This window comes from Solea senegalensis, linkage group LG3, assembly GCF_019176455.1.
Source record: "Solea senegalensis isolate Sse05_10M linkage group LG3, IFAPA_SoseM_1, whole genome shotgun sequence".
Classification (NCBI taxonomy): domain Eukaryota; kingdom Metazoa; phylum Chordata; class Actinopteri; order Pleuronectiformes; family Soleidae; genus Solea; species Solea senegalensis.
This window is the reverse complement of record NC_058023.1, coordinates 32,673,338-32,688,957: the sequence shown is the minus strand read 5'-3', so window position 1 is coordinate 32,688,957 and position 15,620 is coordinate 32,673,338. Positions and strand designations below refer to the sequence as shown.

Here is a 15,620-nt window from a genome sequence, read left to right as displayed (position 1 = left end):
TAATGTTTTCATTTGCTTTTACTTTCTATTTTTGAAAAGTAGTGTTCTCGATAATAAAAAAATAATAACTATTTGAATAAGAACAGGCATATTCTTGAAAAAACAGTGATAAAAATAGCATTTAATAAATGTAAATCATGCAAAATAAGCCTACTATAATGATATGTAAGTATTTGTGGAGGCGGAAGGATCTCTTTCCCAGGACAGACAGACTGAGGTACTGTGGAATGTACCTTTAAATCAAATATGTACATACTGTACATATCTAAATAGACCTGGTTTATTAACGTGAAAACTAAAGAAACAGAAATGAAAACGGTCAGAACCAGAGGAGAAACAACAGTCTGTGTGTGAGTGCAGCTCACACTCACACTCACACACACACACACACACACTCACACACACAGAGCCACACTTGTTCGGCTCAGGAAAACATTTCCCACTCACAGGTGAATGAATGAGTGAATGGAATCCACGTACTGCAGCTTAACTGATCACCTTTCACATTAAGTCAGAAAGTTTCCTCCAATTTTTTTTATTATTATTATTATGTAATAATAATAATTATATAATAATAAAAAAATGTTTCTTCTGTGTTTTTTTGTGTATATATATATATATATATATACACATATATATGTGTGTATATATATATATATATATGTATATATACACACACATATATGCATATTTCTTTGATTACTGTTGTTAATTAAAAAAGAAAAAGAAAAAAAGACAGCAGAGCTCAGTTTGGATTTTTAATCGTCTTCGTACCGAACTTTGACCTCAGTCATGATCACAACTGAAGGTTTTAATGTGAAATATTTTACAAAAAGAAATCATGTAAAAAACCAAAACAAAAATCATTGTAATCTACGACTTTTTCATCTTTCGAAAATAAAAACGATGATTAAATACTGAGAGAAACAGAGACTGTGAACGTTCAGCGATGATTCAACAAAAATCACAGAAGAAATATTCTGCTGAAAAAATAACGACTAAATTAACTCATGAAAAACAATTATTGTTAAATAGTTTCCATGGCAATAGCAGCGACGACTTTAACCTGCGTCCTTTTGATCTTTAATTTATAACACAGTAATATTAATACTACACTGAAGCTGGACTGAAAAACTATTGCGTGTACACATATATATATATACATATATATACACACACACACACGTGTGTAAGTACACATTTTAATATATACATATATATGTTGTAAATGAAATGGTAATGGTCTATTTTCTCTGATCTTGTTCAGCCTGAGTTTGACGCTTTAATCGATGACGCATGTTTCAGTCGTTTAACCTCGTCATCGTCATCTCCTTGACGACAGCAGCAGCAGCAGTGCATTCTGGGAAAATGAAGTTCAACATTTTTAACACTTCTCTGAACTCTTCTGTAAAAATACTCATTGTAAAATTATACATATACTTTTATATGTATATATATATATCTATCTGCGTGAGTGTATAAAATGGGCGTGTGCTGCTGCCAGTTATTCACACTGTGAACAGCCAATGGCAGGAGTCCATGTACTTGATTGACAGGTGCACGCGAGTCGATCTACGGCTTCTGAGCCAGGCGACTTTTTCCCTCGTCCTGTTCAACCAGTTTGAAGTGAGTGTAGAGGAGAATCCCAGACAGAGTGCAGAGGATTCCCAGAGCCTGAGGGTGAGGGGATGAGAGGGTGAGACGGGAGAGAACAGAGGGTGAGGAGACATAAAAACATCAGAGAAATCCATCTTCATAAATTCAATGAACTCCTGTCTGTTCATCTCACAATTGACCACCAGGTCACATGACAGGTATCAAACATGTCATGTGACTCCCTGCGGTCAGTGGCGTGCTCAGTGTCGACTTTAATGTCGCTGAACGAGAAGCTTCTCCCGTCTCTCACACACACAGATGATAAATGGAGACAGACTCCGCCCCTCACCTTCGACCTGTATGCGGGTTACCGTGGCAACCGTGGCACTAAAGTACACATACTTCAATGCTCTTTGTTACAACAGCGTTCAAGACTGACTTTGTTTGGATAAGAAACATGAGGAAGCAGGTTCACACCTCTGTGTGTGCAGCCTGAAGAAGAACAAACAGCAGAAGAAGAAGAAGATGGAGAAGAAATAGAAGTAGCAGGAGAAGAAGGAGGAGGAGAAGAAGCAAGACTCACCTGGTTGAGTGACAGCGGGTCATGGAAGAGCAGGTAACCTCCAACCAGAGTGATGCAGAATTTAAAATGACCAAACATGTTGTAGCTGTGAACGAGATTCAGGAAAACCACAACAAAGACTGTTCCTGTGAACTGTCCCACAAACCACAACCAAAAGCTACCTTCACAAAACTCTTTATTCTGGTTTAAAGAGACCAGAAAAAAAGGCCCTAAAAGCTCCTGAAGACCAAGGTCCTCTTCAAGAGGATCAAGAAAGTTCTCATGGTCTCCTACAACCAAAGACACCTGAGACCTCCTCACATTCTCCACCCAAGAAATCCTTCTTGAAACTCTCTAAACACTGTTTCATCTCTTCTTACAAAGTTCTGAATGACCAAAGAAATCATGAAGAAGTCCCCAACACCTAGAAGAGACCTGAAATCTCCCCCCCCATCCCAGTCCTTAAATCTGAAATCAATACCATAGAAATGACCTGGACTGAAGTAGAAGTCTGATAAATGCTCCAAACCTTTTTAGGTCGACATTATTTAAGGATACGTAACAGCTGAGGTGTTTCCGATGATCCAGTAGATGGACAGGTTGACCAGGAATGCCACCACACCTGAGAAAAACACGGCCATCTGAAGAAGAAGAAGAAGATAAAACCATTACCCCAGCAACATCAAGTGTCTGTGATTTGAGTCTGAGTCGTCGAGTCTCACCAGAGCAGGAATGGACCAGGGTCCAAATATTCCTCCGTCTCCACTCAGTGGCTCAAACAGAGGGACGATACAGAGCAGGAAGCCTGAGGACAGAGGAGCCTGAAGAGAAGAACTAGAGTCGGTTTACCTGATCCGTCTTATCACGTGTGAAAAAGATCAGGTCTCAAATCAAGCAGGTCAAAATCAACAAGACAAATCAAGGGGAACAAGTCTGTGATCAAGTCCCAGGTACACACCAACAAGTCAAGCACAAGTCCTTAACAAAAGGTAAACAATTCAAGACCCCGGTCAAAACCAAAAAGTTCCAAATGAAAGGGATCAAGAGTCCTTGATCAAGTCAAATGAGTTTTAAGATCCAGATCAAGTTCTGTGGTGAATCCATAAAGTCGGGTCAACAAGAACAAGTCACGTCCCCAATAAATTTGTCCAAACTGAAGGGAAACAAGTTCTCAGTCAAGTCCCACCTCCAAACCAACAAGTCTAGCCAAAGTCCTATGACAAATGTCCCCTGAAAATTCTAACCGGTCACAAATGAATCAAGCTGAACAAGTCCAAAATGGTTCTAAATCAAGTCCCAAGTCAAGGCCAACAAGTCCAGAATTAAGTAAGAACTGGTTCCCCCCAGACATTTACAGTATCATCACAGGACAGTTCTGTATTTGGTGTGAAGTTATACCTGATAGTACAGAAGCTGCATCGAGTTCACCTGGAGCTCGTGTTGTTTGGCCCCCACCCACTGAAAAATAAACAAACAAACAAGTTAGAGGAGTACAAAGTCTGTCTTTTTTTTTACGTTGAATTTCAGTCGATGGATTTCACTCACGACTTGGTAAAGCGACGTCACCAGAACGCCCAAGGTCGCAAACACCGTCCCAAGCAGGTTGAACCGAACATCGTAATACGAGTTCAGTAACACACCTAACGTGATGGGCACCTGGAGAGAGGGAGGGAGGGAGGAAGAGAGAGAACCTTCAGAACCCCTTCAAGAATCTTTGAAGCTGCAGTTTGGAGACGGGCAGCAGCCATTTTCTTTTCCACAATCCTTCTTTTACCTTCTTTGTTTTTGATGAATACCACAATTGCACAACCCACCCACCAGCCTTTGGAAATATTTAGCATTTAGCGCTAATTAGCGAATGTTAGCGTGCTACTGCTAACAAGTTGAAGATGGTGGACATGGCAAAACCATCCCTGACAAAACTGAGACATCGCATGGATGCAGCATTAGTTTTGTTTCCAGTCACAAACCTGAAACCAGACAAGAACCCACCAAGGCTGAACCTAAGCTGAACTTTTTACCCATAATCCTCTTCAATTATAAACAATTTCCTTACCAGAGTTAAGTAAAACACCAGCTACTCTCTGTCTCTTTACCTTTTGTTCCACATGTATGAACCTCATGGACGACAAATGCAACAAAACCCAAACCTGATTCTTTGTCAGGATCCATCAGAGCAAGTACAAGGAGATTGAGGGAGATTGAGAGATTGAACGTTCCTCACCAGAGTCAGTTTGATCTTTGTGGAGAAGGTCTTCCTGTAGTACGTGGTCTGGATGAGGATGATGACGGGCGTGGTCATGGCCTTCGCCAGCTGGTACGTTCCTATCGAGTTGTTCTGCAGTGAGAGATTGGTGAAGGCCACGAAGCCGCAGAAGCTCAGAGCCAGCCACACTATCCTGCGGACCGGCAGGCTTTTGGGGCAGAAAATGTCCATCTTCTGGCAGATGAAGAGTCCGAACCAGGTGACCACAAAGTGGACCAGGGTCAGGGTCATGTTGGGGAAACCGTAGTGGACGTAGATCCACTTGTTGAGGAAGACGATGCAGATGGAGGAGAAGAGGTTGACCAGCAGGCCGGCGATGATGCGCCGGTTGGCTGAAAAACTAAACCGCTTGTCCACCATTGTTACGTGCAGGTTTTTTTTGTCTTAGTTTGAGATTTGTTTTTGACTTCGCTGAATGAAAATTGTTCAAACTGCAAAAAAGACAAAAAAACAATACGTTATCTAAAAGTTTCTGTAGACTCAGCGAGCTACGGTCCTGTCAATCATCTCCAGGTGTTAAATGCTAACATTTTGCGATCTCAGCTCTCTGTCCTAAGCTCCTCCCACAAGATGAGCACGAAAAGAGGAACATCTGTCACGAACAGATCCAAACCTGATTTATTCTACACATGTGCAAACCGTGGCAACTTCCAGTAGAAGCTCTTCGTAAGTTCGGAGGAGGATGAACTGCAGTTATTAACTGTGGGGGGCAGCATTGCACTTCTCGGTGTACAACCTGCCGTACATTATTAGAATAAAAGTAGCAGCCGTGTCTAACATTGGGTTTCTGGGATGAATCATGCAGCCAGGATACGTAACAATCTCTGAGAGGCTCCGCCCACACTGACATCCTTTATATTGCATGTATTATATTTGAATTTGTCCAACAATCTTGTGCGGTGCATTCAAAGCAAAACACTGGCAAAACAAGAAGTTTTACCTGAGAACGCAAACTGCACAAATCCCACAGGAGGAGAAATTAGTTTATTTCTAAGAAACTCGAAAAATGCCACCAACAGACCCCACCCCCAAAAAACATGTCTTATTATTTTCAAAAATTATAATTTTACGCACTTTCTAACTTTGTATGAACAAAGTTACTTAGAAGTACGCTGAACACTAAAAATGAATAAATAAAATATAGACAGATTTTTTAAACCTGGTTTAACGTTCAAATGTGTTTTTCCGCCTCTTTTGCGTTTAATAAATGTTGTTTTTATTCCTTTCACCTCTTTTTTTAACACTTTTCTCACTGAGTGCAGGGACAAAGTCCTCACTGTTTCTGTCTCTACTGACATGTAGTGGAGTGACGTCGATTCTCGCATTAAAATGTAACAGTACAGCAGAGTAAACGTACCATAAATGTTGATTTAATCACAAAACTTGAGCAACCGAATTTAAATATATTGCATCACAGTTGTTTTTTCAGTAAAACAAATGACACGGACGAGATTAAATGTTGCAGATTGTAGTTTAACTGTAAAAGTACAGTTTTTTAAATGGAGTCTGGTGTCGCTTCACTTTAATAAGAAGAAACTTACAATAATCCGTTTTTACAGTGAATTACAGATGAAATGTCAGTCTGTCTGTGTGTCAGTCAGTCTGTCTGTGATCCTGCCACGCATGAAGAAAAAAGTTTACCTGTTCTCTCCATCTCCCTCTCCGTCACTGAATTCAAACCTCCGGGGCTTCACCGGACCGAGTCTCGTCCTCACGCCGGCACACAGCGATCCACTCCCGGCCTTCTCAGGGAAGACTGTCCGCTGCAGTGCTGGAGGATTTTCTCTTCCTCGCTCCTGCAGCTGTGAATTATTTCTTCAGCTAAAAGTGAATCATGAACCGCCTCATTTCTGTCTTCCTGTTTCCTCTTCACTTATCCGTTTAACGGCACGTGGTGAGAAACAGCGGCTCCTGGCGGACAGGAGGACTCACTCCTCACTGAAAACGGTGCAGGCTGGAAAAACAACGGAATCCTCATCATTACAAGATAATTATACGAAGTTTACTACGAAGTTTACAAACAGTAAACTTCGTATTCTAACTTAATAATAATGTTAAACCTTATTTTACAAATGGATCCTACTTTTGTGTAGATTTGCATTTCTACTCTTATTTATAACATTTTAACGTTATATTTTACTCGAAATAGACCCGTTAATCTGAAAGGAAAAATTAAATGGACTGATATTTGCTTCTTTTTTTTGAAATAATTGTCAATGCCAATTATATAAAAGGAAATCACACCTTTTTTGTTCTCAAAGACATAATAAACATCACTAAAACCTCATTTTTTTCCTTCCAACATTTAATTTTTAATTTTTCTTATTTAGTTTAAAACACTCGTGCATTTAGTGCCTTTGTTTGTCAGTCAGTCATCATCTACCGCTTTATCCTCCACCAGAGGGTCGCGGGGGGTGCTGTGCCAATCTCAGCTACATCGGGCGATAGGCGGGGTACACCCTGGACAGTTCGCCAGTCCATCGCAGGGCCACACACAACTAGAGACAAACAACCATTCACTCTCACACTCACTCCTATGGTCAATTTAGAGTGTCCAATTCACCTAATCCCCACATTGCATGTTTTTGGACTGTGGGAGGAAGCCGGAGAACCCGGAGAGAACCCACGCACACACGGGGAGAACATGCAAACTCCAAGCAGAAAGGCCCTTGTTCCAACCGGGGTCTTCTCGCTGCAAGGGGAGAGTGCTAACCACTAAACCACCGTGTGAACCCGCATTTGTTTGTATTATTTGTTATCATTTAACTTTTAAAAACCTAAACATGATATATGAAAACAAATCTGCATTATCAGCTGCAAAAATCAGCATGGCCAGAGAACTTTGTCAATGGGTAAAGACGGATCTAAACACTGGAAGCCGTTATGTAAATATATACAAGTTTATATATAAAATAAATAATGTTTTATATATATGTATATATGTACACACGTATATATATATATATATATACACACACATACATATCTTTAAGTTAAAATACATAAAATTGAGGGTATTAAAAACTGTAACAAAATAAACAATAATTATTATAGAACTATTGATCAATGACACCATAAACTTTCGGTATGGATTCACATTTTGTTGATTAAATTCAGCCGTGATTCAAATAAAATCAGCCCTGAATTCAGTTCAAGAAACAGGTTTTTATTTACCAAAAAGACATGAGGAGAATTCAAAATGACAGACACTGTGTGTGTGTGTGCGTGCGTGTGTGTGTGCGTGCGTGCGTGGTCACGGCTGCAGCTCGTAGCCCAGTGGGTCGAGTCCTCGGTCCAACAGAGCGAGTGACGACTCTCTCAGTTTCAGCAGGAACCTCCTCAGCTCGTCTTTAGAGAAAACCTAAGTTTGTTTAAAGAGAAAAAAAAAACGATAAAATCTGTGACGTCGCAGTCACTCATCGATGATGTCATCATAGTGTGCGTGTGTGTGCGCAGTGACCTGGTAGAGGCGATGCTGGTCAGATGAGATGATGTCAGCGAGCCGCAGCGCCTCCTGGTGTCTGGACGAGTTCTGCAGCACGCTGAGCAACAGGAAGCTTAGGCGAGGCAGACACAGGGAACGCAGCGCTGCCATCTGATGGCTACGATCGGAATCCTGCTCGGAATCCTGGAAAACAACCACACAAGATTGCGAGATTTCGTAAATGTTTTTCGGCGGTATTACGAAAGTAAAATTTTTTATTTTCTCTTAAATAAAATAAATTACGGAAATTTACTTTATGAAGAAACTTGTGATTATTACATTAAACACACAAGGAACGCAAAGTGATTTTTCGAGTTGTGTTACTTGAATGTGCGTTTATTCCCGTTCAATTTTACATTTTATTTCTTTTACTCACCTGAGGCTAATGCTAAGCTAACGACCTTCAGTGTAGGGCTGAAAACATAAATGTCAGTTAGTTAAAGATTAAGTTTCGCTACTGAGTGAAAGTTAAAGAAAACAATGAAGTAGAGTTTTAAATGTCGCAGCAAATTTAAGTCAAAACATTACCATGATTTTATGTTTAATTTGATATTAAAGAAAATGATGTCGCGACCCATATTGTTATCAAATTATTGTTCTGCGTGGTTGGCGGTTAAGGCAGAAAATTCACATCTAATTGCGACTTTGTCGATAAACTTTTTACACAGAAAGTTTGTGTCGTGGTCAGTTTGTATGCGTCGTTAAGTTTCTTTGGTAAAAATTTCGCAAACGTCAACATTAGCGTGTCGAACCTGTCTGTTGTCGACCATCCAACCTCCGTCTACGAACAACAGCACATTGTAGATTCTCTCTTTCACGTCTTCGGTCAGGACGTCCAGACGACATGACCACGCCCCCAGAGACACCTGACACACACACACACACACACTTAATCAACACTGTAAATCATTCAAAAACATAAATGTAAAAATAATTTAAACATTTAAAATACCTGGTATTCCTTCTCTCTCATCTCATTGGCTACTCTCTCTGTGAATTTGGCCTCGGGGGCGGGCGGCGGCTTCTGGGGGGCGGAGCTACTGTGGCTGAACCAGTCAGTGAATGCCTCATGAGCTTCCTGTGTGTTTGTGTGTGAACATTTATATCAATGGTAACATAACAACACTGTGAGGATGATTTACGAATGATTAATGTTGCGTGAGAACAGACCAGGTAAGCTCTGATGCACAGGTGTTCTCTGATGGCGTTCTCGTCCTCGGCAGGTAAAGTGTGCTGACCGACGCCCGCCCACTGACAACAAACCTCCTTCATGGAATCTTCTGGAACTTTAGAGAACACGGCCTTCGCCGCGTCATGTTTCTGTAAAGCTGCGGGGGAAAAAAACAAACGCCAGAAATAAACAAACTGTTTGAAAACAAAAAAAAAGATTTAAAAAATGAGAAGAACAGAGAAAAATACCCAGAAACTTCCTCATGATGGCGTTAGACTGCTTCAGGGCCTCGGCGCGGTGGGCGGGGTCAAAGAGCAGCCAGTCGATGATATCGATCTTCTTCTGGTCGTCCTGTCAAAGCACAGCATCACTGTGACTCCGCTCACAACAAACAACGTTTACCTGAGCTAACAGCGTTACCAGCTACTGCATTCTCAGTCCACTCTTGTCCAATCACAAGGCTCATTGTCCCAGGCTCCTCCCCCTTTATAAACACCAGACGGTCTCTTGAATTGTTGTGCTTACCGGTGTCGTCGCCGTCTCCAGCGTGTGGTTGTGGTGAGTGAACTCCGGGTCGTCTCGCTCTCTCACCGTCTCCACCACCAGCTTTGTTATCGCAGCCACATCCAGACCTACACACACACACTTCAGTTTATCTGGACTGACCATAATCACCGTGTGTGTGTGTGTGTGGGGTGGGGCCTCTCACCGGCTTCCGTGGCGAGCTGCAGGCAGTGTGGGCGGAGCTCCGTCTGAGTGACCGTCTCCAGAAAAGTGGCGTACTGAGCCGTGGACACTTCAGACGGTAACTGACCCACGTAACTGGCCACCAGGTCGGTCTGCTGGTCCCGGACCAGGAGGGAGACGTAGGACTTTAACACGTCCACACACACGTCCTCCTGAAACAGAGGTCAGAGGTCAGCGTCTCAAACCACAAACAAAAAACTCTCATTTAAAATCTAACTTTAATTTAATCCTCATTCTTTATAATCTAATCTGAATCTCAATCTTTGTTTCATCCTCATATTTTCCTTAATCTTATATCTAATTTATCTAATCTGAAGCCTATTCTTTAGGCTTTTAACACTCATCCCTATAATCTAATCTGAAACCTCATGTTATTACTCATCTTTATCATTGTCTTTTATAATTTATCTGCAATATTATTCCCATATTTACCTCAAATCTTGACCCGTACTTTAAATTTATCCTTGTTTTATAATCTAATCTTAATTTTATAATCTTTAATCTTACTTATTCTAACCCAATCTTAATACTAAAATGGACTTAATTCTCATCTTTATCATAGTATTTTTTATAATCTAATTTTAACCCCAATATTTATTTCTCATAATCTAATCTTAATTCGAGTCATAATCTTAACTTCATTCACACCTTAAATGTATCCTTATGTTTCATGATCTAATCTTAATCCTAATCCTAATCTCCTCTCAATCACACACACACGGTCAGATTTACCTTCAGAGCAAAACCCAAAGATCTAAAAAACAGAACCAGGTGAGTCATGAAGCGCAGCAGGTGAGAGGGGAGGGGCTTAGAGGCCTTCAGCCAATCACAGAACTCCTCCATCAGACCTGACAGAGAGAACGAAATCAAGGGTCAGAGGTCAGACGATGACGTGGTGTTAGAGAAAGAAAAATGAGATGCAAGGAGAGTTTTTACCGTCCAGGTCTCCAAGAACGATGAACTTCTGGATGACGTGGTAATGTTCTCTGGTCTCCTCCAACACTCTCTGCACACACACGCACACGTCTTCAGTCATGTGACTGTCAGGGTCACATGACTGCATTGTTGTTGTTGTTCTTGTCTCACCTTAGATTCTGAAGCTTGAAGCTCCTCAAACACTTTCTCCATCGTCCAACTGAAGACAATGAAGACAACAGAGAAGATCGTTAGTGTCGACCTCGACAACAAACAGCCCTCGTGATTTAAGTGTGTGTGTGTGTGTGTGTGTGTCGTACTTGGCCTCCAGGTATTCTCTCGGCAGCGTCTCCACCTCCTGGTGGGTCATCCCCGACGACATCAGATCCTTTTCCACCAGCGAGTCGACCATGACCCTGAAATAAGCCCACACACTGTCCTCCCACGACTCACACACTGCCAGCAGCTGACACACACACACACACACACACACTAGTTAGTCTACACACTAACACTCAGCTGTTTCTTCAGTATCAGAGTGAGCAGTTACCGGTTTGATGTTCCCACTCAGGCTGGCGTAGATCGCTCTCTCATATCTGTTCAACTGCTCCTGAAAAAACACGACAAACGCAGCACGTCAACACACTTGTTTGGGTTTGTGTTGAGTCAGAAGAAGTGTTTGAATCATAATATCACCACAGAAAACTGTGAACAACCGTGTGAACGGTACTTTAAGAAACAGCAGAACAAGACGATCGTGCTATTATTTTGTTAAAAAGAATGATCATGCTTTATTCTATGTAATCTGCTCTTATTCTGAAGTTGATGATGCTAGCATGCACCTCCTCAGCCATTCTCCAGCAGCAGGCTTTCCAGATGCCTCTCTGAGGGTTTCCCTCCACAGGTTGCAGCTCTAAACTGCCTGCACACACAGACACGGTGGGAGGTCAGAGGTCAACGACGAAAAAAAATACACAGATGTGAATTCAGTAAATGAACGTGTTCTCAGCTTCGACAGGATGAAGGATTTCTTCTCTGCTATACCTTCATTTCTATGAGAACATTTTTATTTTATATTCATTTTATGATTTTCTTCACCATTGTTACTGAAAACGCTTTCAAACACCTCGCCGCTTACGTTTAAAAAGTGGGAGGTTACCTGAGTTCATGTTGGGATCATGGTACAGTTTCCATCCTTCCAGAGTGGCAGCTCTCCAGGCCTGACCACAGCGTTTACACAGTCTCTGAGCCTGACCACACACACACACATTTATAAGAACAAACAGAATGCAGCTTCTCATTTCTGGTGTAATGACCCTTTAAATCCTCTCTACCTCCTCAGTCATTCCTGCTCTGATCAGTGTGAACAGATTCTTCAGCAGCCGTGCGTCGTCCTCTCTGTCCAGGTCAGCCAGGGGGCGCTGCTGCCGCAGAGGAGCATCCGGGTCCTACACACACACACACACACACACACATTATGTATGTTTTCATTAAGACTAGAGGTGAAGAGGTGTGTGTGTGTCGTCATAAAAACAGGCCTCACCAGTTCAGTGACCAGAGGGACAGTGAAGGCAGTTCCGCTCTTCCTCCTCATCTTCAGAGCATGAAGTGTGTTCTCCCTGAAACACACACACACTTAACTTTGTAACACACACATTTTACACACACACACACACCCAGTTGTGGACGTGTGAACTCACCAGCAGACGTTTTTGGCGTAATATTCTATGTTGTCAGAAAAATCTGCTATATGATCCTTGGCGATGCACTCCAGCCAATCAACGACCAGCTGTGACACATTAACGGGACAATAATTGATCGATCAGGAAATAGAAAAAAAGCAGTCAATGCAGTTAAGTGTGTGCGTTGTGGTCACCTGACTCTGTCGAATGACGGCATCACGCTGAAAAAGCTGCTCCACCACGACCTTCTCACTCTCACTTGGAACCTGAAAACACACACTCTTCAGTTAGTACAGTGAATATGAGCTGATCACATACAGAATCAGTCACATATTGATCCAAATCAGCTAGAAAAACAAGAAGAAAGATCTATAAAATAATCTAAATATCACAAAATATGCAGTAATTCAATAAGCTGAGGACGTGATGGCTGCATGCACTCCTGCTCGCTTATTTAGTTTTGTTTCTGTCACTCACAGTCAAGTCTGCCATGATGTCATCTTCCAACGCCAACTGGACCCGGTCCCTGCAGAGATAAACATGTGATCAATCAGAGACGAGGACAGAGAGACAGACATTTTTGACGCACATGCAGACACTCACCTGTAAAGGGAGGTGATGAGTCTCCAGGTGTTGTTCTCCTGCTGCAGCAGCCAGCGAACCCCTGCTGTCTTACTGTTCTGACCTGCTCTGAGGACGACAGACTGCAGCACGTCCACCTGAGGGACAGCGGTTCAGCCGTTTAACAGATACCTCAGACTTACACCGATGGATTAAATGTAGGAAAAAAATATGTATTAAAACCTTGTCCTGACACAGAGTCTGAAAATCCTCCAGCAGTTCAAACACCGCGGAGGACGCATGCTTCAGGAAAGACGCCAGGAACTCTGGGAAGAGACTGGCAGCCGCTGAAGAGACGGGGAACACAGACACACAGCGTTAAAAAAAAAAGCACAAGTGATGTAAAGGGGAAGAGGGGTTGCGTTTGTTTCACTCACCAGCTTCTCCTGGATCGTCCTCCTTCAGCAGAGCTGAGCTCAGGTTGGTGATGTCATCGGTGAAGAAGCTGGTGTTTTCCACTCCAGACAGAGGAGACGGGTACAAGCTGTTAGTCCAGTCGCTGTCGTCCAGATTCTACACAAATACACACACGCAACAATAAGTCGTCAATTTTTCATCACAAACACCCCCCCCCCCAGTCATAGTCTGTTTACATTTTTATTATACAGTATCTATGATCTGGTGTCAGATTTTGGATATCGTCATATCATGTTCTTGTTCTTACCAAACTGCCGGCTGCATTCCTGGGTGTGTGTGTGTATCGAGGTGTTCGACCTCCTGGAGGCAAAATGGCGGAAACATCAGGAACTCTGGGAGTGACTGAGACAGAGACCACACCATATTTCAACGATTGTCTTAAATGTGAATATTTTCTGGTTTCTTTGCTCCATAAAACAAGAAATCATTAACACGCAACCATTTTGACAACATCATCATTCCAAGTTTGACAATTTTCAACATTTTATGACATCTCCTGAACCAAACAACTAATTGATGATGAAAACAAGCACGAGCATCTGTGTGTGTGTGTCATACCAGCCTGTCTGAACAGTGAAGCAGGAGTGGCCCTCAGCAGAGGGCGGGCTGGTGTTACCGTAGAAACAGGACTACCACTGCCCAGTGATGGGACTGAGAGCAGTGGTCAAGAAAAACACAGAGAGTGTTCTGACATTTTTGATAAACACTAATGATGACGCAGCATTTGTAACAGAGTGAACACAACAGGGACACAGTGAAAAAGATACAGGCCACCTTCTTTCTCCTCCTGCGGGCGGCAACTGTCACCTCGTCATCTCGAACCACAGGAGACGGCAGCTCACTGTGACCCCTGGACGACCAAAAATATCATATGTCATCTACCACAGTTACACACAGTCACTGATACAGGTGACAGGTTTTTACTGTGTTACTAGTTTTACAGCTCCTACTGATTAAAATTAAATTGAATCAAATAAAGGGTTATTTTTCTGTATTTTCAACACCTTGAACAAATCTGGACTACTTTATCACAGATTCTTTCAAACACAGTTTCTGATTTGTAAAAGCTATTTGTTAAAATCAAATAAAAGGAAGATTTCACTCCATTTCCCACACAATGTTCTTTTTTACTGTCTGCCTTTTATTATTTTCACATAAATGAAAATGTGAAAATGAACAGAGACTTAGCACACTCACACATATTAAATTATATATAATACTGAATAATATCAGTACTAATGAAATTTTGGACTTTCACCTTGTTGTATAAACAGCTGATCAAATTGAATTTCAATAAACAGATATTTAAAATGTATTAGACTGTATTAGTTTTGAGACGTGTAGTTTACAATCACCTGTGTGTTTAACGTGAGACAGTTCAAACCTTTACTGTTTACATATTTTAATACAATTTGAAGCTTTTTTTCTTCCAAAAACGTGAGTATTTGACGGTGTGGAACTGTTACTTTTACTAAATTACATCTTCATTGACTATGAACGGGAGCGTTAGCCGTGTTAGCACCGTTAGCTCCGGCTAGCGCAGTGGACTAACCCGGCACGGAACAGCCAGTTTATACCGTCAGACAAACGAAAGAGCCGCGGTTTGAATACAGAACTGATAACGCATCGGAGTGAACTATTATTTAAGTTTTAAATATAAAAATGTAAATGTTACCAGTCCATGTTAGTGAGCTGTCAATTCCCGCTTCACGAGGTTCAACAGCCGCTTTCTACTTCGTGTGTTTTCGGTGCTTTTCTCCTTCTTCTTTTCAATATCGGGGCAAATCCCGGGCGCCTGCTCACGCATTGCTGCCCCCTACAGTTGATACGTACGTTGGCTTAGCGGTCATCAGCAAGTTATATCTTCAAATATCAAATTCAGTTTCAGTTTCAATACAAAAGAGAGTATATATGAATTAATATAAATATAACGAATAATCATATATCATCATAATATTGATGTAGATCCTAAAAAAAAGTTTTTATGACGTTTTATGAACATTTATCACAAAATATGATGCATTATTAATGTGTTGTATGTACATTTTAATGTACTTTTTGCAGCAATTGATAAAAAAGGGGACGTTTATAGAGCAGTGTTCATGTTTGCCCAGCAGGGGGCGCTACGCAAACTCGTCCTCACAACTTAACAGTCAACA

General features: G+C 41.6%; 2 protein-coding genes across 2 annotated transcripts; both read right to left on the bottom strand.

The window, feature by feature from the left end:
• Window positions 1-745: 745 nt before the first annotated feature.
• Window positions 746-6,286, bottom strand: slc35e3 (solute carrier family 35 member E3). Its single transcript, XM_044021448.1, has 8 exons — window positions 6,066-6,286; window positions 4,383-4,855; window positions 3,704-3,814; window positions 3,557-3,616; window positions 2,881-2,979; window positions 2,717-2,799; window positions 2,180-2,264; window positions 746-1,674 (listed from the first exon to the last, which is right to left on the bottom strand). The coding sequence occupies exons 2-8, from the start codon at window positions 4,782-4,784 to the stop codon at window positions 1,573-1,575; spliced, it is 942 nt and encodes a 313-aa protein (XP_043877383.1). The 5' UTR covers window positions 4,785-4,855; window positions 6,066-6,286; the 3' UTR covers window positions 746-1,572.
• Window positions 6,287-7,569: 1,283 nt separating this feature from the next.
• nup107 (nucleoporin 107) lies at window positions 7,570-15,226 on the bottom strand. The gene is made up of 27 exons (XM_044021445.1): window positions 15,137-15,226; window positions 14,229-14,311; window positions 14,020-14,112; window positions 13,709-13,803; window positions 13,422-13,557; window positions 13,228-13,331; window positions 13,027-13,142; window positions 12,901-12,949; window positions 12,618-12,689; window positions 12,442-12,530; window positions 12,285-12,360; window positions 12,076-12,189; window positions 11,901-11,991; window positions 11,584-11,663; window positions 11,292-11,351; window positions 11,062-11,207; window positions 10,913-10,961; window positions 10,763-10,832; window positions 10,559-10,674; window positions 9,789-9,978; window positions 9,605-9,711; window positions 9,328-9,430; window positions 9,079-9,236; window positions 8,861-8,986; window positions 8,661-8,774; window positions 7,885-8,052; window positions 7,570-7,785 (listed from the first exon to the last, which is right to left on the bottom strand). The coding sequence occupies exons 1-27, from the start codon at window positions 15,142-15,144 to the stop codon at window positions 7,678-7,680; spliced, it is 2,721 nt and encodes a 906-aa protein (XP_043877380.1). The 5' UTR covers window positions 15,145-15,226; the 3' UTR covers window positions 7,570-7,677.
• Between the last annotated feature and the right edge of the window lie 394 nt (window positions 15,227-15,620).

Bases quoted from the DNA above. Each gene is read 5' to 3' on its own strand.
- slc35e3 (XM_044021448.1), bottom strand. From the start codon at position 4,784: ATGGTGGACAAGCGGTTTAGTTTTTCAGCCAACCGGCGCATCATCGCC. The intron at 2,800-2,880 runs GTGAGACTCGAC...CTTCTTCTTCAG, and splicing joins CCTGGTCCATTCCTGCTCTG to ATGGCCGTGTTTTTCTCAGG. The intron at 1,675-2,179 runs GTGAGTCTTGCT...CCTCACCCTCAG, and splicing joins ACCCGCTGTCACTCAACCAG to GCTCTGGGAATCCTCTGCAC.
- nup107 (XM_044021445.1), bottom strand. The intron at 12,361-12,441 runs GTGAGTTCACAC...TGTGTGTTTCAG, and splicing joins TACGCCAAAAACGTCTGCTG to GGAGAACACACTTCATGCTC. The intron at 12,190-12,284 runs GTGAGGCCTGTT...GTGTGTGTGTAG, and splicing joins TCCCTCTGGTCACTGAACTG to GACCCGGATGCTCCTCTGCG.